Here is a 23,984-nt window from a genome sequence, read left to right as displayed (position 1 = left end):
AATTCTGTTTTCTTTAGATAAATTTATGTTCAACTTGGCTAAATATTATTTTCCCTGAAAACGTTCTATTCAGCTGAGCTGAATACAAGTAATGTTTGATATAATTCTCCCCTTACCCCCCAGAAATAAAACATATTTTCATTTTTGCTTTCTGTTTCATCAGTATTTTCGTTTTGCTTCAATAATAATTGTAGCAAAATCCAAAGATTACTTAGTAGTTTATTAAATAATTCAAAATCTTCTTCTTCATCATCATTTTCAAAATCATCATCATCATTGTCGTTGTGGTTGAAATCGTTATCTCTTCGTAGGTCCATAGTAACAATAGCAAAGTCCGGAAATCTTGAATTGGGCGATGTGTAAATATTATCAGTTGCTAGGCAGCGGTAGCACCCTAGCTTCCGATAATATTTGTACAGTACTCCTCATAAAACATAGGTGTCATAGTAGTCCACATCGTGACCAGAGATGAAGGAGATTTTTTCCAAAATATTGATGAGCTTAAGGGTGGCCTGCTGGGGTTCAACTCTTGGCAATTTCAGCCACTTCTCTTCCTCTTCGCCTGCCATAACATCGGCGACATCGATCACGTTGTTGTTCTCATCGTATTGTGGCTGATGGGTCTTGAGAATACCAGGAGCATAACTCATAACGGTAACATTACGAAGACTTTCATCGGAAGCAATGGAACGGAAATACATGTCACGGGCCTTCTTGCAGGAGCACTTCAACGAACTGTAGAACATGGGCTGGATCATAAATTGCGAGTTGATGTTGATCAGCAGCATGGGGGTATCCTTAAGCGCGGCACACTTGATGAATTCTTGATTGAGAGCAACGGGAGCATACAAATGTTGATTGGCAAAGGCCATCCAGGATTCGGCATCTTGGGGTTCCATTAGCATATGAGTGGCAAAAGTACCTTCGTTGTGTACGATTAAAGCAAATTCGAATTCTCTAAAGCCTCCAGCTTCCTGCTGGGGTAGGCTGAGTACAGTCGCGAGTAAATTGTGGAATAACTTGGAATCGGCATTCTGCCAGTCCATTAAATTACAGCAAACAACCTGCAGTCCTTTGGTCGACGTCTCGATTTCTTGACGAACTTCTTGCAGACACTTGTCATCGACATCCATGAGCATGACGAGAGATCCCATTTGGAAACGGCTACACATTTCAATGGCCAAATGTTTGCCCAAGGGATTGGTGACACCACTCAGGATGAAAAGGGATTTTTTCTTCAAGTCCATTCTTTTGGCTGACATTGTTGTTGTTGTTTGTTTTCTTAATTTATTTGTTTAAAGTAAAATTTAATTATTTTGATTTATTTAAAAAAGGAAATAACTTTTCTTCCACCAAAGGCCCGGAGCGTGTTATTCCACTATCGACTGCTGTACTGCACTGAAATGTTTGTCGTTCCCCTGTTTACCAAGAAAACTTTTTGTTCACAATTTGCTTAAGCGGTGTTTGTGTTTGTTATATGGCTGGTCATATGTAGATCCAAGTTGTTTGGACCAGACTCCTATGTATTTATATGAACGACGAACTTAGTGAAATGTATCATCACCACATCGGGAGGTTCTTATCTCTTTGCTGTCTGTCTGCCTATCGATCGGTGGTTTACGCTGTCTGTGCGAATCGAGGTTTTTCAATATTCATTTCATCATGAAGATAAGGGCGAGAATCTATCCCAAAGCGGTTCAAATCGATTCATCTAATTTGAACCGCTCACAGGCACAGTGTTACTATTCGATTGTTAATTCCGGTAAGGAGTTTAAATTTAAATTGAACTGATTTATGCAAACATGAAAAACTATACACAATTCGAAAATCTTTGTAAAAATTCGTTTAAATTAGAGGTCATTCATTGGTGAGCAATTTACATGACCTCGGACGAAATTTAGAAAAACTATGTCTATATCGGAATTTGTTAATATCAATATGGTATAAGTTATTGAGTTCGCTATGCTATATTTCGAATCAATCTACAACGTGAAACACTTACTAGAGTTAGGTCGAACTAGTTCAATGAAACTATTTCACAAAAGGAGCGATCGGTACTAGGTTCGGTTCTTTCGTTCATCTAGTTCCAGTCGTTAATTTTTGCTCTCGTTCACCTTGTTTCTTTCGATCCTGTCGTTCGTCTGATTGAATTAAAACGAACTATGGAATTAAATGAATGACCAATATCGAGCCACTTCAGGAACGAGATTGTTCAAAATATATTTGAAAATATATAATTAAAAGTCTCAACAATTTCTATAAGGTTCGTTCTTCGCATAGTCAAGTTCCATAACCTTAGCGTTCTCCTATCAGCTGATCGATCATTAACTAGTGAGTAAACTGTGAGCCACTGTTAAGTCGCTGTTGAACCGTGGAAAATGGGAAATGGGTATAGGTATAGGCACATTTAACGACGAAACTATGACTGATCCGGAGAGGTGTGCTAATTGTTTTAATCAACAGTTTGCGGGTATCCTCAAGGAGACAGGTCGAAATCCCCCAAGAATTTTTGTTATTCGAAGGGCTAAATCATCTGAAGCTTTGGACACGTACGGAATCTTAATGGTAATGCTGAAACAGTTGGATGATCCCGAAGTCGAGTATCAGAATAAAATCTTTTAGTTTTCGATCTCAAAGGTGTCAGCAAAGGATGCCAGCTTGAACTATGAGAAGGTGTTGAAACCGTTAATCATGTCACGAGATTTGAACACGTCGAGAATACTTGCAATATAGATGGCGCCCAATGTTTTAGAGATCTGCGATTTTCGTCGAATGAAGTGTCATAGAACGGGGTTTAAAGTGCTTGACATATCAAAAGTGGTTGATATCGTCAATCGTGCCATGCTGTTTGAAGACGTCGAGAAATTTTGCAATATCGATGGCGCCCAACGTTTTGAAGACAGATTTCAAACGATTTTTGTGGAATGAAGAGTGGATCGAAACTGATGCCAAGTTTGAAGCAATTTTTGTGGACCTGAACGGCTTGGTCCCCGGGCCGCCCCCCTGCAAGAGGCTTTATTGTATTGTACAAGTATGCTGGTTTAAACAGTTTTTTTATCGTTCCTAAATATCGACCGTTTTTACGTATTGAGAACCTTTTGTACACACTTTCAAAATAATTTTAAATATATCTAATTTTAAGGTATATTAATTAATTAATTTCCAAAAAAATTAAAGTTGTTACACTGTGCCACCCTGTTTCTGGTCTTTGTTGTAATTTTGCTGATTTATAAATTATCACTAGTGCCAAGTATTATATATTTATTTACAATATATGTACATATGTAACAAATGTATGTACATACAATTTCTGTTACTATGGGAGGAAAGTGATTCTTGTGTAAAACGAAATCGCCCCTCAACACCCTACACGCGCATCATATCAGTGGCGTAGTAAATCGCTTGTGAATCACGCGAAAAAAGTCGTTGACGTTATCAGGCCTTCAATAGAACGTTAAGATGCTTCTAAAATATTTGCACACATGATAACCTTACTGGGTGATCCCAGTCTACATAACAGCAACAATAGTACTCCTGTAGTGGATTTCATTGCATAATCTACATTTGTGGCGACCAGATTCAATGAAACTTTTTGTATTTTCAAATGTTGAACCCATAGTAGCCCACCATGTTATGATTGAGTGTATAATTTCAATTCAGATGTTCAGTCAAAACTGTTGTTATTCTTATTGTCGATCAGAGCACCACTTCATCATCATCTTTGATATGAATGTTTTGCTGAATCCATCTCGGATTGTTGTACGAAATTTATGACCTAAACAGTTTTGCATTATAATTTAAAAATCGTTGTTGACTGTACAATTCCGTATAGTAACACTGTCTTTTGGGGAAGAACTCTCGTTCTTTTGAAAAATAATCGAATTGCTAAATGTTTTTAGGTGTTTGGATTTTCCAAAATGTGTATGTTAAAATATTATTGGCAATGCAATTTTATCTACGGCACATTTAATTACTTATCTGTGTTGGCTGTAAATTGAAAATATATTAATCTAAAAATACATTCAGTGAAAATGTTCGCCCCGATGTTGAGTAATAGTTATTATTCTGAGTAATATTTATTATTCACGTTTTGAAATAGGGCAGATTAAGACCTATATAAGGTCGACCAGTAAGCGAATTCATAGAGAAAACTTAAGTTTAACCTCATTTCCCGAGGCGAAAACTAATTGTTTCGCCTTTAAATAAAAAAAACACAACACAATTTATAATTTGTAGGATAATTTACTTGAAATTTTTTTAAACTCTTGAAATTGTCCAAATGTGATTCAGAAAGGCAATATAAACAAGTAATAAAGTGTTAGTCGGTGTTGCCGACAGATATAAAACCCCAGCCTTTGGTTTGCGGAAGTCTTCGGAATTACACACAGATTTTATTATTAGCTTTATATAAGAAACGTATGCGGAAAGGGAATACAAGAATAAAATAATATTTAATATGGAATTCGTGAATACACCTCTATTCCACCATCTAATATAATGTTTATTATCATTTAGTACTCTTCATACACATAATCACTATTTTCCGAAATCTCTTTCTTATTTCCATTACACAGATTTAGAATAGATCAGAATTTACGAACAGGTTCCACATTTAGTTCCATTCATTACTTTTCGAACACATAGGTTTCCAACTCTCTCCGTTACCCAAATCCAAATTTAGTGCATTTTCTATTCTATTTACTATTCGTACACATAAATTCGAATTTCCAAAGTTTTCTCCATAGCTCAATACTACACTTCAAGAGTCATCTAAATTCCAAATCTCAGGATTCAACCAAATCCAAATTGTTCCACATTTAGCACCATTTAGTAATTTTTATACTCATATATAAGAATTTCTAAAACTACATCAATCCTACACTCTAACAATAATCGCAATTCCACCAGGGTTCAAATTGTACCAAATTTAGTACTTTTTGTAAACATAAGTACTATGCTTCCATATCTCAATTCTATATTCCAACAGCAACAATTATTCCCAATATTAGGTTTCCAGCTCTCTCCGTTCACCCAAATCCAAATTGTACGAAATTTAGTGCCGTTTAGTACTTTTTGTTCACATAAATACGAATTTCCAAAGATGTCTCTATAGCTCAATCTTCAACAGTAATCTTAATTCCAAATTTCAGGTTTTCAGCTCTAACCTTTCAAGCAAAATCCAAATTGTACTAAATTTGGTACCATAGTACTTTTCATACCAATAAGTACTAATTTCCTAACTACCTCAATACAGCACTCCAACAGTCAATTTAATTCCCAATTTGAAAACCCCAGCTGTATATAATCACCTAAATCCAACATGCACCAAATTTTGTACCATTTACGATTTTTTATAGCTACCTCAATCCTGTACTACAATAGTAGTCCTAATTCCAATTTTCATGCTTCCATCTCTATACACTCATTTAATCGCAATTAGTACGAAATTTAGTACCATTTTGTACTTTTTATATAGATATGTACTAATTTCATAAACCATTTCTATACATCAACACCACTTCCCAACCTTTATTATATAAAAAATTTCAAGATTCTAGCTATAATGTTCAATATATTTACAATTCGAACTAAATTTAATAAAGTTTAGTACTTTTAGTACACTTTTAGGTCGAATTTCCAAAAATCGTTTTGTACAGCTTTCTAACTTTCCATCAGTGACCCACATTCCAAATTTCAGAATTCTACCTCTTCTTGTTCGTTTAATACAAAGGGTACCATATTTGGTACATTTCGTACCCTTCTAGTTCAAATTTCCAAAAACCCAGCCTTATCTTGCGCCTACACACCAACAACAACCTACACTCAAAATTTCAAGCTTCAGCCGTTTCGTCTGTATGATGATCTGTCAGTCACTCACTCACTTTAGAAAATATTAACCATTTGCGTGGACTACTGGGTCCCATCTTCGGACTTAATCCAGACTTCGTAAGGATAATGGGTTGTGCGATGTTTGGTTCACATCGGACCTTCCATTCGCCTGATATTGGATTTACAAATATTGAAAATGTTTACCATTTTTGGGGTAGGTAGCAGAAGGAGTGGACCAATGGGTCCCATTTTCCTACTTGATCTAGGCTTGGTGAAGATAATAGGTTGAAAAAATTTCATTGCATGTGATTATAAAAATAATTTTTAGCACAATTTTGACAATTTTGTGGGGGAGGTACCGGAAAGAGTGGACCAATGGGTCCCATCTTCAAACTTTATGGTAAAGGTAATAGGTTGTGCAAAGTTTGGTTCAAAATGGACTTTCCATTAGCTCGATATTGGTATTACAAATAATAAAAAAATTACCCTCAGTGGGAAAGGTACCAGAAAGAGTGTACCAGTGGGTCCCATCTTCAAACTTGATCTAAGCTTAGTAAAGATAATAGGCTGTACAAAGTTTCGTCAAAATCGGATAGTCAGTTTGCATGTTATTATAAAATTAATTTTGATCATTTTAATTATTACCGACCCGGCCCCGCTTTCTTGTATCGCATATTCAGATTTTGCAAAAGGCGATTTTTGTAAACTCGGCATCTTACCCAATCAAGTCCCAAAATTACCTCTGTCGCACCCTCTTAAAAATTGGAAAGATGCTCTTTAATGCTTCACCGACCACGAAAAAAAAGGAAAACCACAAACATGCAACAATGAGGACTCAGGACTTTATATTGAGAATGAAAGATGTTTCAATACGTATAAATATATTGAAAGCTTCAGATATATTGAAATAACAAACGTATAATCTTAAAGTGACGATTGAGACAATTTTATTGTCTCTTGAATACTGTAGTTAGACTAGACGTTAACTTAGAAAATTTTTGGAGAGTACACAGTAGAAAATCCAAAAAGATCTGCTACGTTATGTAGAATATTTCGAGAAGCAAATAAATCTTTCAAATGATTATATTCATATTGTGAAACACAATAAATTAAGCAGCATGATTGAAAACAAATATAGAAAAGATAGTGGAATCGTTGGAAGAAATAAGGGAAATAGTAAGATTTAATTTGGATTTCTTTCTAAGAAATATAAGTTTCAGGTCAAATGTAATGAGTTTGAACTCCGAATATTTTATAGAATTACATTATTGGTCTTTTCCCGTACTGCAAGAATCAGGGATCCAAAGTTGGTACAATTGTACTAATTTTAGCACTATTTTGATGTCAAAAATACAATAGCACCCCAATGACATAATTGGTATTATTTCTAAATTGCATAAAATTATTTTCACTTAAAGGTATTATAAGTGTTTAAACATACAATATGAAATGAATCGCCATCCAAAGCTGTCGTTACGAATGGATGAACATGCCATTGTTTAAACTTAGTGTCCTATGCCGCCTCAAAATTCAGTATTCCCGATCAGATTCAAATTCAGTAAAGATATTAATTATTATTTCTGTAACAGTTCTATGAGAGGGATTATTTTAAAAGTTTCAGGAATATTTCGGTACAGATATTCATGTTATTGTTAAATACTCAACAAATCGATAGCGATCATGTCAAGCAGTTATTGAAATGATTTTGGGGCAGTGGGAATCACTTCAATATTATTTTACACTCAATGATTTCCGAACTGATTCCCAAAAGTTAAGACTCAATTCTATTATTTCAGCATTTTCAAACCTTTTTTACAAACTGTTATTTTTGTTCTTACAATATGTTCTAAAAATTATAAATAATGTCAATTTAGAAATACAGTCTGAGGATGCCAGAATGCATGTAGAACCTATCAAATGGAAAGGGTATTTTCATATGAAAATTTAATTAAAACCAAAGAAAGGAATGTTTTGACTGCTTCAAATCTTACATCTCGATACATAAGAATACGCTGCGAAAAAGTTTTACTCAATTGATCAATTTATATATATGACTTATAAGTACGTATAACAAATGAATTTTTATGTACCTTTTTGTTAATTTTAGGTGTTCATCTTATCTATGTGTATATAAAAATGAATTCTTTATATATGTATGTTTTTATTAATTGATATTGATGATTATTAATGATATTAAAAATTTTATTAAAAAGTATATAAAAAGTACAATCGGACTGAAAAAAGTATACATTTTATTGAAAGCCAGTACAATTTGAACAATTTCATTTCGCATCCCTGGCAAGAATCTACTAATTATTTTTATTTTTTTCGATATCATACAGGAAAAAAGTTATCGTAGTAAAAAATTTACATTCTTGCAGGTTCTGGTACAGACCATATTTGTACCATGTTTGAACGAACTAATTGTAAATAGAAGAAGCAGATTTCTGGAAAATTAAAAAATAGTTAAAACATTATCGAAAATTATAAAATTTTAATGTTAAGATTTTAAAGAAATCATACAATTTTCTAATCCACTCGATGCGATTGTAGTATGTGTCGAAAATCTATTTCCAAATATAAATATATCGTTTTTAATATCAATACCGGTAACCACAGCATCAGCTGAAAGAAGTTTTTCTATTATTAAATACAAATCACACGTTCTTCTGTCTGTGCATAAATCTGTAGTAAATACTGAAGACATGATTTGAAATACACATTTTTTAATATGCAAAACATTTAATATATACGCAATACATTAAGAGTAATAAAGTTATATATTTTTGTGAGCTTAATCAATATTGTCTTTAGTTTTAATACATGTTCACAATTAGTAATAATTTCTTTTAAACATATAAAAATTTAACGTGAGTGCAAATGATGTATATTAAAATAATACATTTTGTTGTTGTTTTAATTCCAAATATTTTTGTAATATTTTATAAAACAAATTAATATAATAATACATTTTCAATTTATTATAAAAATTAATTAATTAATTAAAATTATTAAAAACAAATTAGTTATTATTTATGCTGAAAAAAATAAAGTATAAAATTGTTAATTGCTTTCTAAAAAATATTTACAAAATTCAATCACGAAAATCCATTCGCGGAGTCAAGTGAAAATCTCAAGAACTCTTTTTTTGCGAATGGCAGGCACGATAACTCAAAAACTAATAATCCAATCGGTTCCAAATTTTGCAACGTTTCTCTGGGAGTGTATAGCTCTCGTATGAACTAGGATAAAGCCAATCGGTGAAGATCTTCCATATTTTTTAACTTGGTTTTTGGTAAAAAATCGGCGATTTTCCAAAAATAATTTTTCAAAGGTCCACCATTTTGTTAATTTTAGAGCGAAGTCAATAATCCTAGTTCATACGAGAGCCAGACATGTACTCTTTCTAACACCGTTGGAATTTTCGGATTCCGATGTTCCAGTGAGGAGTTATCATGCCCGCCATCAAAAATAAGGACTTTTCTTTAATTACAAAAAACAACAACAAAACAATAACAAAAATTTTTTGTAAATAATTTTTCTTCTCTTTTAAATCTTCAATTATATATGTACAAAGTTACAAACCTTAACAAGCGTTGGTATGGATTTACCAGCCCATTGAAAATCTTGAAAAATTAAAATCGTGAATGGGGGGGGGGGGGGGGGGGGAGGGTTCCCTCAAGTCAGTCAATCACTTTACTCTTTTATTAATATATATTTATTTAAAGTTTAATTTTCTTGCTATTATAAAGAATAAATGAAATGATTAAAAAAAAGATTAAGAAAACAAATTAAAAAATTTTCAAAAGTATGTAATGACAAAAATAATATTTAATAATAATTAATTTTTAAGTGAGTTATTTATACTCTTTTATAATAATTAATATAACATTTTCAAATAATACTGAAAAAATAAGAAATACAAATCTATATTTTACAATTAGTGCAAATTAGATTTATCAATAGTCGATTCTTTAAATTATTTAAACAATTTGGTTAAAAAAGAAAACTAGAAACCCACACATAGCTAATCAACATTATGCTATTGTTTAATTTCTTTCTTAAATTTTGATAAATTAAAATTATATAAATTAAATTTCAATTTTATACATTAAACATTATTGGTCTGTTCCCGTACTGCAAGAATCTACTAGTTTTTACTATTTTTGTCGATATCATAAAGGAAAATTTGTTATCGTAGTAAAACGTAGTAGATTCTTGCAGTACGGGAACAGGCCATATATGAATTCTATCGAATATTTCAAAGTGTTGCAAACGAGTAACAATTTCGTTTCTTTCAAAAATAAACAAATTTTAAACAAATATCCGTTATACAAAAACACCGTAATCGATAACAAAATCGATTCCAATTAATTCAAATTGATTCACCGCTAAAAACAAACAAGTTGTTTTCAACATTTTATTGATTCTGGCCAGCATGGCATCTCTCTCCACCAAACAACTGATAAACACATCCATGAGATTGAGATGTGTGTAACCCACCAATCAACCAACCAACAGCAACAACCTATCAACAGTTGTTTTAGAACTAGCCATTCAAATAGATAGTTTCTCTAAGCTTGTATACGAAAACAAAAAAACTCCGTAAAACACGAATACACAACAACAGCAACATGGTGTTAGATTTGGCTAAGAAAACCTTTTTCCTAGTAACTGGTGCTTCCCGTGGCATTGGCAAGTGTATGGCCATCGAGGTTGCCAAAAAACTCCAAGCTGGCTCCGTAATTATTTTAATGGCACGCGATCAGGTGGCTTTGGAAAAAACCAAAACAGAAATTGAATCAGTGCGACGTGACGTCACAGTGCTAATATATTCCGTGGATTTGGGCAAAGCCAAGGCCGAGCATTTCCAAGAACTGTTAAGTGATTCCCTAAAGAAATCCAACACCAGTAGCTGTGATTTTGAACGAGCTTTTATTATACACAATGCCGGTACTGTGGGGGATGTTTCGAAAGCTGCCAAAGATGTTACCGATACTGATGTTTGGTCGGATTACTATCACACAAATGTATTTTCCACAATTGCCCTGAATGGGGAGTTTTTTAAAGTATTCGCCCAAATACCGAAATTAGTCATCAACATAACATCGTTGTGTGGCATTGAACCCTTCGCCTCGATGAGTTACTATTGTTCGGGCAAGGCGGCAAGGGAAATGTATTTCAAGGTATTGGCTGTGGAAGAACAAAACACCGATACATTAGTACTCAACTACGCTCCTGGACCCATTGATACGGATATGACCGTCGTCATTCAAAAGGAAACAATTAATAAGGATCTGCAGGAGGCATTTAAAAGTCAACGTGATAGTAAAACGATGCTAACCACCGAACAGACCACAAAGAAATTCATTCACATATTGGAAGAAGTTGAATTCAAATCTGGTGCACATATTGACTATTTTGATTAGTGACGAATGGTGGTGGTTGGTGGTGGATTGAAAGTCGTTCACGAAACGGCATTTGACCGAATAATCACATAAACATTGTATATATTTATGAATGTATGTCTGTAGTACAACTTGTATGTAACTTGTGTGCTCAATTTGTTTAATAATACAAAGAAAAAATTGGTAATAAACAAAACTGGAAAATCGAGTTGCTAGTTTGTTTTTTCATGTGTCATAAAAAATTGGTGATATTAAATGTTTGAAAAAAAAAAATAAAAACTGAATTTAAAATTTCAAAAAACATTACCATAAGATGCAGGTTCAATTTGCAATGCCGTCTGTAAAACCTCATCAATTTTTCATTAAATATTCAAGACTGTTATGTAGTCATTTTTATTTAAATGCAATGTCAAATAAAAATATAACAAGTAAAAACGTAATTAAGTTCGGCCGGGTCGAACTTTTTATACCCTCCCTTTAAACTACCTGTAATCGTTCAGTATCTTTTTATATATATTGTGGGCTGTGCCACGGTATATTTTTTGGAAGATAGATTTGGCACACGACGAGAATGAAATTATAGCCAATTCGCGTAGAAAACGGGCACACAATCCTCGAAATACCGAATAAAATCCAGAACCGTTATATGGGGGAACCGATTAATCGTAAAAAGTGAACATATATTGATACATTTTTGTAGAAAGATTTGCTATCTTATTCGAATTCAAATACCAAACTACAGTCAAGCCGGTTGAAAAACGAGTCCAAAATACCGAAATTTGGGAGGTACGATAATATGGGGGATATTTTAAAAAGTGAATGGACATTGATAATTCTTGGTAGAAAGATGTGCCACCCAATGAAAACTCATAATAACAACATACAGCCAATTTGGTTTAAAATCGTACGAAAAAATCCCTAAAACTCCGAATATGGGGTGGTACTGTTATATGGGAGCTATCGTAAAAAGTTGATCCATATTAATAAGTTTGGTAGGAAGATGTGTATCCCAATCAAAACTTAATATATCAAATTACAGCCTATTCGGCTAAAAAACGTGAACCGTTATTTCCCAATTTCAATATCAAACACCATATGAGTAGTAAACATGTATGTGGAAAATTTCAAAGCGGACAGACATACCGACATGCAAAAATCGACATAGCATTTTATTCTTATTACGAATACAAATATATAATTTATGGGGTCTCCGGTGAATATTTCGAGATGTTGCAAACGGAATAAAAAAATGGAGGTTGGCCAAGGGCCACAATAAGGTGAAGGGTATTATTAATCACACCACTTTTCTTTGGGGGTTTTAATACTCGCCAAGAGCTTTTATCCCCATAAGGAATTTCCCATCCCCCAGACCATAAGCTCGATGTTGTTGCATAGGGATATCAAAGGAATGCTGAAAAATCGGCTATTGCATTTGCCTGGAAAAACTTATTTTTAAAAATCGCCGATTGCGTTGGTATTAGAAAAACTATTTTTTAAAAATCCACGCCGTTCTTATTCCTTAAAAAATTTATTTTTTAGAATCCAAGCCTGTCTTAGTCCTAGAAAAACTTATTTTTAAAAATCGTCAATTGCGTCGGTATTAGAAAAACAATTTTTTTAAGAAACCACGCATTTCTAATTCTTTGAAAAACTTATTTTTAAAAATCCACGCCTTTCTTATTCTTTGAAAAACTTATTTTTAAGAATCCTTGCCTTTCTTACTACTTGAAAAACTTATTTTTAAGAATCCTCGCCTTTCTTACTCCTTGAAAAACTTATTTTTATGAATCCTCGCATTTCTTACTCCTTGAAAAACTTATTTTTAAAAATCCACGCCCTTCTTATTCTTTGAAAAACTTATTTTTAAAAATCCACGCCTTTCTTATTCTTTGAAAAACTTATTTCTGAGAATCCTCGCCTTTCTTACTCCTTGAAAAACTTATTTCTGAGAATCCTCGCATTTCTTACACCTTGAAAAACTTATTTTTAAAAATCCACGCCTTTCTTATTCTTTGAAAAACTTATTTTTAAAAATCCACGCCTTTCTTATTCTTTGAAAAACTTATTTTTAAAAATCCACGCCTTTCTTATTCTTTGAAAAACTTATTTTTAAAAATCCACGCCTTTCTTATTCTTCGAAAAACTTATTTTTAAAAATCCACGCCTCTCTAAGTCCCTGAAAAAATTATTTTTAAAAATCCAAGCCTGTCTAAGTCCCTGAAAAACTTATTTTTAAAAATCCATGCCTGTCTAAGTCCCTGAAAAACTTATTTTTAAAAATCCAAGCCTGTCTAAGTCCCTGAAAAACTTATTTTTAAAAATCCACGTCTGTCTATGTCCCTGAAAAACTTATTTTTAAAAATCCACGTCTGTCTTAGTCCCTGAAAAACTTATTTTTAAAAATCCACGCCTGTCTAAGTCCCTGAAAAACTTATTTTTAAAAATCCACGTCTGTCTTAGTCCCTGAAAAACTTATTTTTAAAAATCCCCGCCGGTCTAATTCCCTGAAAAGTTTATTTTTAAAACTCCACGTCTGTCTAAGTCCCTGAAAAACTTATTTTTAAAAATCCACGCCTGTCTAAGTCCCTGAAAAACTTATTTTTAAAAATCCACGCCTGTCTAAGTCCCTGAAAAATTTATTTTTAAAAATCCACGCCAGTCTAAGTCCCTGAAAAACTTATTTTTAAAGATCCACGCATGTCTAAGTCCCTGAAAAACTTATTTTAAAAAATCCAAGCCTGCCTAAGTCGCTGAAAAAATTATTTTTAAAAACCCCCGCCTGTCTAAGTCCCTGAAAAACTTATTTTAAAAAATCCAAGCCTGTCTAAGTCCCTGAAAAAATTATTTTTAAAAACCCTCGCCTGTCTAAGTCCCTGAAAAAATTATTTTTAAAAACCCCCGCCTGTCTAAGTCCCTGAAAAAATTATTTTTAAAAATACACGCCTTTCTAAGTCCCTGAAAAACTTATTTTTAAAAATCCCCGCCTGTCTAAGTCCCTGAAAAACTTATTTTTAAAAATCCACGACTGTCTAAGTCCCTGAAAAACTTATTTTTAAAAATCCACGCCTGTCTAAGTCCCTGAAAAACTTATTTTTAAAAATCCACGCCAGTCTAAGTCCCTGAAAAACTTATTTTTAAAAATCCACGCCAGTCTAAGTCCCTGAAAAACTTATTTTTAAAAATCCACGCCTGTCTAAGTCCCTGAAAAACCTATTTTTAAAAATCCACGCCAGTCTAAGTCCCTGAAAAACTTATTTTTAAAAATCCACGCCTGTCTAAGTCCCTGAAAAACTTTTTTTTAAAAATCCACGCCTGTCTAAGTCCCTGAAAAACTTATTTTTAAAAATCCACGCATGTCTAAGTCCCTGAAAAACTTATTTTTAAAAATCCACGCCTGTCTAAGTCCCTGAAAAACTTATTTTTAAAAATCCACGCCTGTCTAAGTCCCTGAAAAACTTATTTTTAAAAATCCACGCCTGTCTAAGTCCCTGAAAAACTTATTTTTAAAAATCCACGCCTGTCTAAGTCCCTGAAAAACTTATTTTTAAAAATCCACGCCTGTCTAAGTCCCTGAAAAACTTATTTTTAAAAATCCACGCCTGTCTAAGTTCCTGAAAAACTTATTTTTAAAAATCCACGCCTGTCTAAGTCCCTGAAAAACTTATTTTTAAAAATCCACGCCTGTCTAAGTCCCTGAAAAACTTATTTTTAAAAATCCACGCCTGTCTAAGTCTCTGAAAAACTTATTTTTAAAAATCCACGCCTGTCTAAGTCCCTGAAAAACTTATTTTTAAAAATCCACGCCTGTCTAAGTCCCTGAAAAACTTATTTTTAAAAATCCACGCCTGTCTAAGTCCCTGAAAAACTTATTTTTAAAAATCCACGCCTGTCTAAGTCCCTGAAAAACTTATTTTTAAAAATCCACGCCTGTCTCAGTCCCTGAAAAACTTATTTTTAAAAATTCACGCCTGTCTAAGTCCCTGAAAAACTTATTTTTAAAAATCCACGCCTGTCTAAGTCCCTGAAAAACTTATTTTTAAAAATCCACGCCTGTCTAAGTCCCTGAAAAACTTATTTTTAAAAATCCACGCCTGTCTAAGTCCCTGAAAAACTTATTTTTAAAAATCCACGCCTGTCTAAGTCCCTGAAAAACTTATTTTTAAAAATCCACGCCTGTCTAAGTCCCTGAAAAACTTATTTTTAAAAATCCACGCCTGTCTAAGTTCCTGAAAAACTTATTTTTAAAAATCCACGCCTGTCTAAGTCCCTGAAAAACTTATTTTTAAAAATCCACGCCTGTCTAAGTCCCTGAAAAACTTATTTTTAAAAATCCACGCCTGTCTAAGTCTCTGAAAAACTTATTTTTAAAAATCCACGCCTGTCTAAGTCCCTGAAAAACTTATTTTTAAAAATCCACGCCTGTCTAAGTCCCTGAAAAACTTATTTTTAAAAATCCACGCCTGTCTAAGTCCCTGAAAAACTTATTTTTAAAAATCCACGCCTGTCTAAGTCCCTGAAAAACTTATTTTTAAAAATCCACGCCTGTCTCAGTCCTGAAAAACTTATTTTTAAAAATTCACGCCTGTCTAAGTCCCTGAAAAACTTATTTTTAAAAATCCACGCCTGTCTAAGTCCCTGAAAAACTTATTTTTAAAAATCCACGCCTGTCTAAGTCCCTGAAAAACTTATTTTTAAAAATCCACGCCTGTCTAAGTCCCTGAAAAACTTATTTTTAAAAATCCACGCCTGTCTAAGTCCCTGAAAAACTTATTTTTAAAAATCCACGCCTGTCTAAGTCCCTGAAAAACTTATTTTTAAAAATCCACGCCTGTCTAAGTCCCTGAAAAACTTATTTTTAAAAATCCACGCCTGTCTAAGTCCCTGAAAAACTTATTTTTAAAAATCCACGCCTGTCTAAGTCCCTGAAAAACTTATTTTTAAAAATCCACGCCTGTCTAAGTCCCTGAAAAACTTATTTTTAAAAATCCACGCCTGTCTAAGTCTTTGAAAAACTTATTTTTAAAAATCCACGCCTGTCTAAGTCTTTGAAAAACTTATTTTTAAAAATCCACGCCTGTCTAAGTCTTTGAAAAACTTATTTTTAAAAATCCACGCCTGTCTAAGTCTTTGAAAAACTTATTTTTAAAAATCCACGCCTGTCTAAGTCCCTGAAAAACTTATTTTTAAAAATCCACGCCTGTCTAAGTCCCTGAAAAACTTATTTTTAAAAATACACGCCTTTCTAAGTCCCTGAAAAACTTATTTTTAAAAATCCACGCCTGTCTAAGTCCCTGAAAAACTTATTTTTTAAAATCCACGCCTGTCTTAGTCCCAGAAACCTTTAAGAGACTACCCAATTTTCGTTATTTTTATGATTCGTTGTGGATGTCGTTTGGCATTCCGGAACCTTCTTCACAGAGCCTATTCTATATAAGTCTATGTTTCTTCATACCTCCCATACATAGGCGATATTTTCGAAATATTTAAGATCTATTCTCAATTTTCCAACCTGCGTGTCTATAGTTTGCTAGTTCTTTTTTTACCAAAACATTGCACCCTTATAAAGGTTGCGTTAAATTTAATTGATTTTATATCTCCCCTCACCATCGAACTTGCATATTCGGTCCTGGTCGATCTTTACTTTATTGTAAAGAATCGAATGCAATTCATATGTCAAATGACAAACAAACTGCGATTTTATAAAAGATGCTACTTTAAATATAACGGTCCCTCATTATGTTATCGATAAATAACAAATACTTATATCGATATGGCAGCATTGCTTTGTTTTTCTTGTAACTTGCCGGTACGAGCAGTTGTTGGATTAAAACATTAATTTTGTACAGTGGTACTCCAATTTATATAAGTGAATTTCGAGATCTAGTAAAATTTAAAACATCTAATATCAAAAAAAGTGCATTAAAAATTTAATAAGTACGTGAATTTCCTTTTCGAACAAGGTAAGTTAAAAGCTCTCTCTCTATTTTGTAAATTGAGTTGATTTTCACGCTTGGCAACTCTCCAAGAATGACCCTCAAAACAAAACAAAAGGGGGTTGGAGTTTGCATTTGGTTTACTTGGTGGTGGTAGTCGGAATCAAACAGGTTGTCACAGAAAACCGAAAGTAAAATAATTCCATTATGGTCTTGGATCTAAATAAGAAAACCTATTTCCTTGTAACTGGTGCCTCCCGCGGCATTGGCAAATGTATGGCCATTGAAGTGGCTTACAAATTGAAAGCTGGTTCGGTGATTGTTTTGGTGGCACGCAATAAAGAGGCATTGGAAAATACAGAAACAGCTATACTGGCCAAACGTTCTGACGTCACAGTCCGCACAGTTTCTATTGACCTTTCCAATGCTAAAGCTGAAAACTTTCAAAAATTGTTAAGTGATTCATTGGTGCAAACTGCAACGAAAGCCTGCGATTTTGAAAGGGCATTTATTATACATAATGCCGGTACTGTGGGTGATGTTTCCAAAAAGGCCAAAGATATAGCAGATACTGAAGCATGGTCTCAATATTATCACATGAATCTGTTCTCCACGATTTCCTTAAATGTGGAATTCTTTAAAGTGTTTGCCGAAGTACCAAAATTGGTGGTCAATTTAAGTTCCAAATGTGCTGTCGAACCATTTGCTTCGATGAGTTTCTATTGTTCCGGTAAGGCTGCAAGAGAAATGTATTTTAACGTATTAGCTGTGGAGGAAAAAGATACAAATACATTGGTCTTAAATTATGCTCCTGGTGCTATTGACACCGATATGACGGTTTATGTCTAAAAGGAAACGGTAAACAAAGATTTACATGAGGCATTTAAAAGTCAGCGGGACAACAAGACAATGCTTACTGTGGATCAGACTACCGCCAAGTTTATTAAGATTTTGGAAGAAGTTGAATTTAAAAGTGGTGCTCACATCGATTATTGGGATTAGGTACTACAGGATTACTTCAAGAATGAGCAACAAATGGAATTTGTTCTTTACATATAAACTATTTGGTCTGAGGACGATCGAAATTCTATTTCATCAAATTTTATCTCATAGTATTTGAATGGTTGTATTTATATTACTTATTGGTGCTTCATTTTTCCAGTTATATACATGTCTTATATATAATACTACATACATACGTATGCTCAATATTGTGCTCAAATTTTGAATTTAATTAATAAATGTATTGGACTCCATCCATAACCGAATAATTTTATAATACCCTGTAGAAGGCCAGAACGTCTGCCATAGAAGTCCAGTAAGTCTTATAGACAAGAAAGTATTTTCATAGAAGACCAGAATATCTCCTAGAAGAAGAACAACAGATCTTCGAATCGAAGACCACAAGTTTTTTTCCTTGAAGACCAGTATAAAATGTTCTTATCCTAGAAGACCAGAATGTTTTCTCATAATAGACTTGAAGTTCTACGTCTTACAAAAGATCACAGAATTGTCAGTGATTACCAAAGAAGACCAGATTTTTTTAGAAATACCCAGAAGGTCTTTTCATAGATGACCAGGCCTTCGTATAGATGACCAGAAGGTCTTCATATAACAGACAAGAATATATTCACATAGTCTTCTCCTTTAGAGCAAGAAAACCAGAAAATATTTTAGATATTCAGGAGGTTTTCTCCTGAACAACCTGAACGTCTTCTCCTGTAAGACTAAAAATATTTCTCCTAAAGAATATCAGAAGGTCTTCAGAAATAAGAACAAAGGACCTCAAGGTCTTCATATAGAAAACCAAGAAGTTTTCTCAAGACGAGAATGTGTTCTCCTAGAAAATCTGGGAGTCTTCTCCTCTAAGAGCAGAATGGTTTCTCCCACAATACCAGAAAATTTGTAGAAGGCCCTAATCAAGAACAGGAAACAGAATGCCTGCATAAAGAAGACCAAAAAGTCTTTGTAAAGAAACCCAGAATGTATTCACATAGAAGCACAGAAATTCTTCTTATGGAAACCAGAATGCCTTCCTATGAAAGACCCAAAGGCCTTTATATAGAAACCTGTAGTTTTTCTCATAGAAATGACTTCTCCTAGAATGACCTGAACGTTTTCACAGAAATTTATAGAAGGTCCTTTCGAAAAATGTACAGAAGTACTCATAAAAACCAGTAGGTCTTCTTATAGATGGCCAGAAGATCTTCATATTAGAAGTTCGGAAGGTCTTCTGAAAGACGACCAGAAAGTCTTGCAGAACATCGAAAGGTCTTCTTGCATAATTTCGGCTTATCTTCGTATAGAAGATTGGAAAGTTTTCGTATAAAATATCGGAAGGTGTTCCCTTATAGAGTATCAGATCTTATAATGAATGATCCTTTGCGGTTCTGTAACAGACATCTTGACCTTTTCGAAAACTATCCTTTCAGTCTCCTCTTCTCCATCAGATACATCGAAGTCAAGGAGTATTCATTTCAAAAATATAGTTTTATTTATTAGCTAATAAGAATAATAATCCACAGCATACCCAAAACACTGGGTAAAAAAATTTCAACGGTTCAATGCTATAAAACTCGCCATCTATCAATTTCCATAGTAGTGCTACATTAAACTCTATTTCGGACTAAAAGAAATCTGCCGCTCGAGCACGTTTAGTTGTAGGAATATTCAGCAAATCATCCGTTAGAGTTCCACCGGTGGCACTTAATGTTGATTCTATATTTGCTACTGAAACCTTGGGTAAAGGTTTTACCGCAGAGGACTTCTTAACACCAACATCTGGTGTACTCTTAGTGGCATTTGGTTTTGGTGTCACCTTTAGTTTGGGTGTTCTCAACGGAGATGGTGTCAGCATACTGGGCGTAGAGCGTATACCCAATTTCATGGTGGCTAAATTTCGGGCAGCTGGTGACATTGATGCTAAACGATCCATATTCGAACGTATAAAGGGTGAAGAGATATTTGTGTGTGCCGTTTCTTTTGCTCGGCGTTTTTGGGCACGCATTTTCTCTCCAACCTTTTCGGCTAGGGCTAAAGCTATTGTTTCACGGCGGGAATTTTCATTGATTTTAAAGGATGGGCCAGTATTGGGACGCACTGGAGTATCTGAGCCATCCAAACGAAAGGGTGTGCCCTCAATTTCACCCCATGTCATTAAAGGGGAAAATGCTTCGCCAGGTCTGGGGGAGGGAGTTTTGAGTAAATCAAAACGATTAATTTGTGGTGCCATGGGGTTACTTGTTTCACCCACAATTGATAGCTCAGAGTTGGAATCTGTTGTGGATCCCGTTTTTGGTTTCGCCTTATCATCCTCCTTAAATGGGGTGGTGTGTAACCGAGTGGCACTGTGTTGTATTACCTGACGACGATTTGCCATTTCTATTTTCTCTTTTTCTGTCAGTTCTACACCTTCAGGTGTATACATGATGGAATTTTTATTGGTATAATTCCACGTCTCTATGCTTCTCATGGGATCGGGTTCTTCAAATTGTTTTTCTATTGAGGGTAGTGTTAGGGCCCTTGCGAGTTTTTCTGCTGATAATTTTTCTTCATTATAAAGGACCGAAAATTTTTGCCTTAGCTTGGCATCAGCTGTATCGACAATTTGTTGGAAACTATCGTTGTCCTCACTGGTATAGGCTTGGAGAAATGAGTCCAACGAATGTTTATCAGCCACTGAGGTGGATTTTTGTGAAGATTCTGAGGTCATCGAACTGGCACCAGGTGTATCTGCTGCACTGTTACTTCGTGGTGTTCTCTCCCCAAAACTGGCAGGTGTTTCAAAGGTGGCAGGGGTCATTGCTGAAAACGAAAAGCTTTGGAATTACTTTTTGGGAAACATTATCTCATATACTTACATCTACTCCTCTCGCTGTGCTGTCTCCCACTGTATTTGGCCCTAATGGATTCCATGCGGGCATAGTCTTTCTGTTCCATTGCATCGAGGTATTCATTTTGTGCCTTCAGTTTCTCCAAATCGGGAAAGAAGTCGCGTTGTATAATTTTCGATATTTCTTCGATGTACTTCTCCTCGGTAAGAATCTTGGGTTTGGGTTTCTTTCGTATCACACCAATTTCGGAAGGTCTTTTGAAAGGCTCCAAAGCCTGTGGTTTCTTATTGAAATTGATCAGAGCCTGACTACCGGGAGTCGATTGTGGCGTTTCACTGGGGTTGGACATATTTTGTACTTCTTGTTGGCGGTGGCTATTTTGGAACTGTTTTTTATCTCTTCATTGGACTTCCTAAACGTTTGTTGAAATAGTTCAAATGGGCTACTTCGTGAAATGAATGTTCGGAACTATTATCGAATGATATGAAAGGGGTGTTTAAAGAGAAAGGCCGATAATGAACGTGGGCAACACAAATTGGATGATGTGTTTACGAATGAGTGTAATGCATAAGTGTGAAATTGAAATGCTTGTTTAGAAAGAGACTTGGCGAAATGTGGAAATCAGCGGATAAAATACAGGGAACACGGAAGTCGAATCCAAACATTAAATTTTCGGATAAAAATTGAATTGAAAGAAAAAAATCATTAAGTTTGAAGTAAAAAAAGGGAGTAGAAATAGTAATCTTCTGTGGACTAGTGAATTAATTCTTTCACTAATCTTTTAACATATATGGAACAGTGCTGCCAAGTCTATGTGGACACTGTGTGACACAGTAAACATAGGGTGATTCAAATATGTTTCAATAAATTATACCATAAAGTGGAGTGTGTATTAAACCACTCATTATGTTTGCAGGACATCGAAATATTCAGCGGATATACCATATATAGCATTTCCACATTAAATGAAACCTTTTACAAATTAAATGAACCCTTTTCCAAATTAAATGAAACCTTTTCCAAATTAAATGAAACCTTTTCCAAATTAAATGAAACCTTTTCCAATTGAAATTAAACCTTTTACAAATAGAATGAAACCTTTTCCAATTGAAATGAAACCTTTTACAAATAGAATGAAACTTTTTCCAAATTAAATGAAACCTTTATTCTTATCTAAGGAAATATAATATTTGCAGTAATTTTAAACCAATATTTGAAAATTAAATCAAAGAATATTAACAAATATAGTTGTATGGCTATGTAATTAACATAAATATTCTTTAATTCGGTGTGATTTCATTTAATATCTTTACTACATAAAACTAAATAAATAGTAATACAAACTGGGGTATTTCTTGACATTTTAATAAATAAATATTTAAGAACAAGAATTGAATACCCGGTCCTAAATGCGAAATACATATTTGACTTAATAAATTGTTGATGATAAGGTAACTGCTTATCTTAATGAAGGGGTTCCCGACTTGCAGCTTGTGGGATTTTCAAAACCATGTCCATAACGTAGTTAGAATAATCTTGCCGAGTAAGCTTTTGAATACTTCGCTCGATTACATCAACAATGTTATGTTCCATTGAAACGTCACACAGCTCAGCTCTTGGACATAATTTTATTTTTGAAAATGCATTTTCGATTGGATTTAGTATTGGAGAATAAGGCGGTAAGAATTTAAGGTTGCATCTTTTGGATTCGATCAAATTTTTTATGTCATGTCGCTTGTGTATTTGAGCGTTATTTTCCAACTCTGGATTGATTTTCTCAAAAAAAATTTCTATAAATAATTTAAATCTATCTGCATTGACACTGGAATTAGAAACGATTGTGTGATGTACAACTCCCGCGTTGTTTATTGCTGCAATTATAGTGACATTACTACCTCTGACCGTAGGCAACACAATGTGTGCTCTTGTTCCTTGACTTGAACGGGCTTGGGTTCTTCGTATGTGAAGATTAAATCCACACTCATCAATGAATATAATTTTTTTCCTTGTTGGGGTATCCATTTTGTATAGTCTTGAGCATATTTTTGTCTCAAGCCTAATGTTCTGGAGTCATTCATTCGTTCTATTTAAATAGTGGCCATCTTAAACGTAATTTTTAATTTCCGTAATCTATATTCTATGCAGCTTGTGGAAATATTTATTTAATTTTCTCTCAACAGTTTAATTTTTATGGCTTTGAGGGTAATTCCAGGTTGACTTTCTATATAGAACTCGATCAGACTTGTGGTGTCAACAACATAGTTCTATTTCCTCCACGCTTATTTTCCTTCAATGTTCCAAAATTTTTTTGTATCTTCTTATAAATGTTTTTTCGGAATTTATTTTTATGCAGGTTAAATTTGCAGCCTCGGAAATGGTTCTCCGCTCTTCATAGAATTTAAATAATAACAATTTCATGTCTTTTGTTATATTGTTATACTGACCCAATTTGTTTCGGGGTCTTGTAGATGTAGCTTCGGTAGGTTCTGGAGCATTTCCACTTGCAATACTTGGCGAGGATATTGAATCTTCCACAGGTTCCCAATTATCAGAGCTTCCCGAGCTAAAATCAATTTCGCATTTATTTTAAACGTTGCTATTTTTAAATACAGTGAACTCTCGATAATGTGAACATCCAAAACAGTAAACTCTCGACAATGTGAAGTAATTACAAGCAAAATTTTGGAACATTGAAGGAAAATAAGCGTGGAGGAAATAGAACTATGTTGTTGACACCACAAGTCTGATCGAGTTCTATATAGAAAGTCAACCTGGAATTACCCTCAAAGCCATAAAAATTAAACTGTTGAGAGAAAATGAAATAAATATTTCCACAAGCTGCATAGAATATGGATTACGGACATTAAAAATTACGTTTAAGATGGCCTCTATTGAAATAGAACGAATGAATGACTCCAGAACATTAGGCTTGAGACAAAAATATGCTGAAGACTTTACAAAATGGATACCCCAACAAGGAG

The 23,984-nt window shown here is 33.9% G+C and overlaps 4 protein-coding genes across 4 annotated transcripts; 2 read left to right on the top strand and 2 right to left on the bottom strand.

Moving 5' to 3' along the window:
• Positions 1 to 294: 294 nt before the first annotated feature.
• On the bottom strand, positions 295 to 1,278 carry LOC133327373 (sepiapterin reductase-like). The gene has a single exon (XM_061535932.1). The coding sequence runs from the start codon at positions 1,260 to 1,262 to the stop codon at positions 426 to 428; it is 837 nt and encodes a 278-aa protein (XP_061391916.1). The 5' UTR covers positions 1,263 to 1,278; the 3' UTR covers positions 295 to 425.
• Positions 1,279 to 10,463: 9,185 nt separating this feature from the next.
• On the top strand, positions 10,464 to 11,258 carry LOC133327374 (sepiapterin reductase-like). Its single transcript, XM_061535934.1, has one exon. The coding sequence runs from the start codon at positions 10,464 to 10,466 to the stop codon at positions 11,256 to 11,258; it is 795 nt and encodes a 264-aa protein (XP_061391918.1).
• A 6,119-nt stretch (positions 11,259 to 17,377) lies between these two features.
• On the top strand, positions 17,378 to 18,172 carry LOC133327375 (sepiapterin reductase-like). The gene is given in 1 exon segment (XM_061535935.1): positions 17,378 to 18,172. A coding segment is annotated over 1 exon segment (795 nt).
• Positions 18,173 to 19,796: 1,624 nt separating this feature from the next.
• On the bottom strand, positions 19,797 to 21,352 carry LOC133327372 (splicing factor ESS-2 homolog). Its single transcript, XM_061535931.1, has 2 exons — positions 21,031 to 21,352; positions 19,797 to 20,974 (listed from the first exon to the last, which is right to left on the bottom strand). The coding sequence occupies exons 1-2, from the start codon at positions 21,350 to 21,352 to the stop codon at positions 19,797 to 19,799; spliced, it is 1,500 nt and encodes a 499-aa protein (XP_061391915.1).
• Between the last annotated feature and the right edge of the window lie 2,632 nt (positions 21,353 to 23,984).

The sequence above is a fragment of the Musca vetustissima genome, unplaced genomic scaffold, assembly GCF_032173495.1.
Source record: "Musca vetustissima isolate MV318-11 ecotype Yass unplaced genomic scaffold, APGP_CSIRO_Mvet_v1 utg89600, whole genome shotgun sequence".
NCBI classification, from domain to species: Eukaryota; Metazoa; Arthropoda; class Insecta; order Diptera; family Muscidae; genus Musca; species Musca vetustissima.
This window is presented reverse-complemented; position numbering and strand designations above follow the sequence as displayed.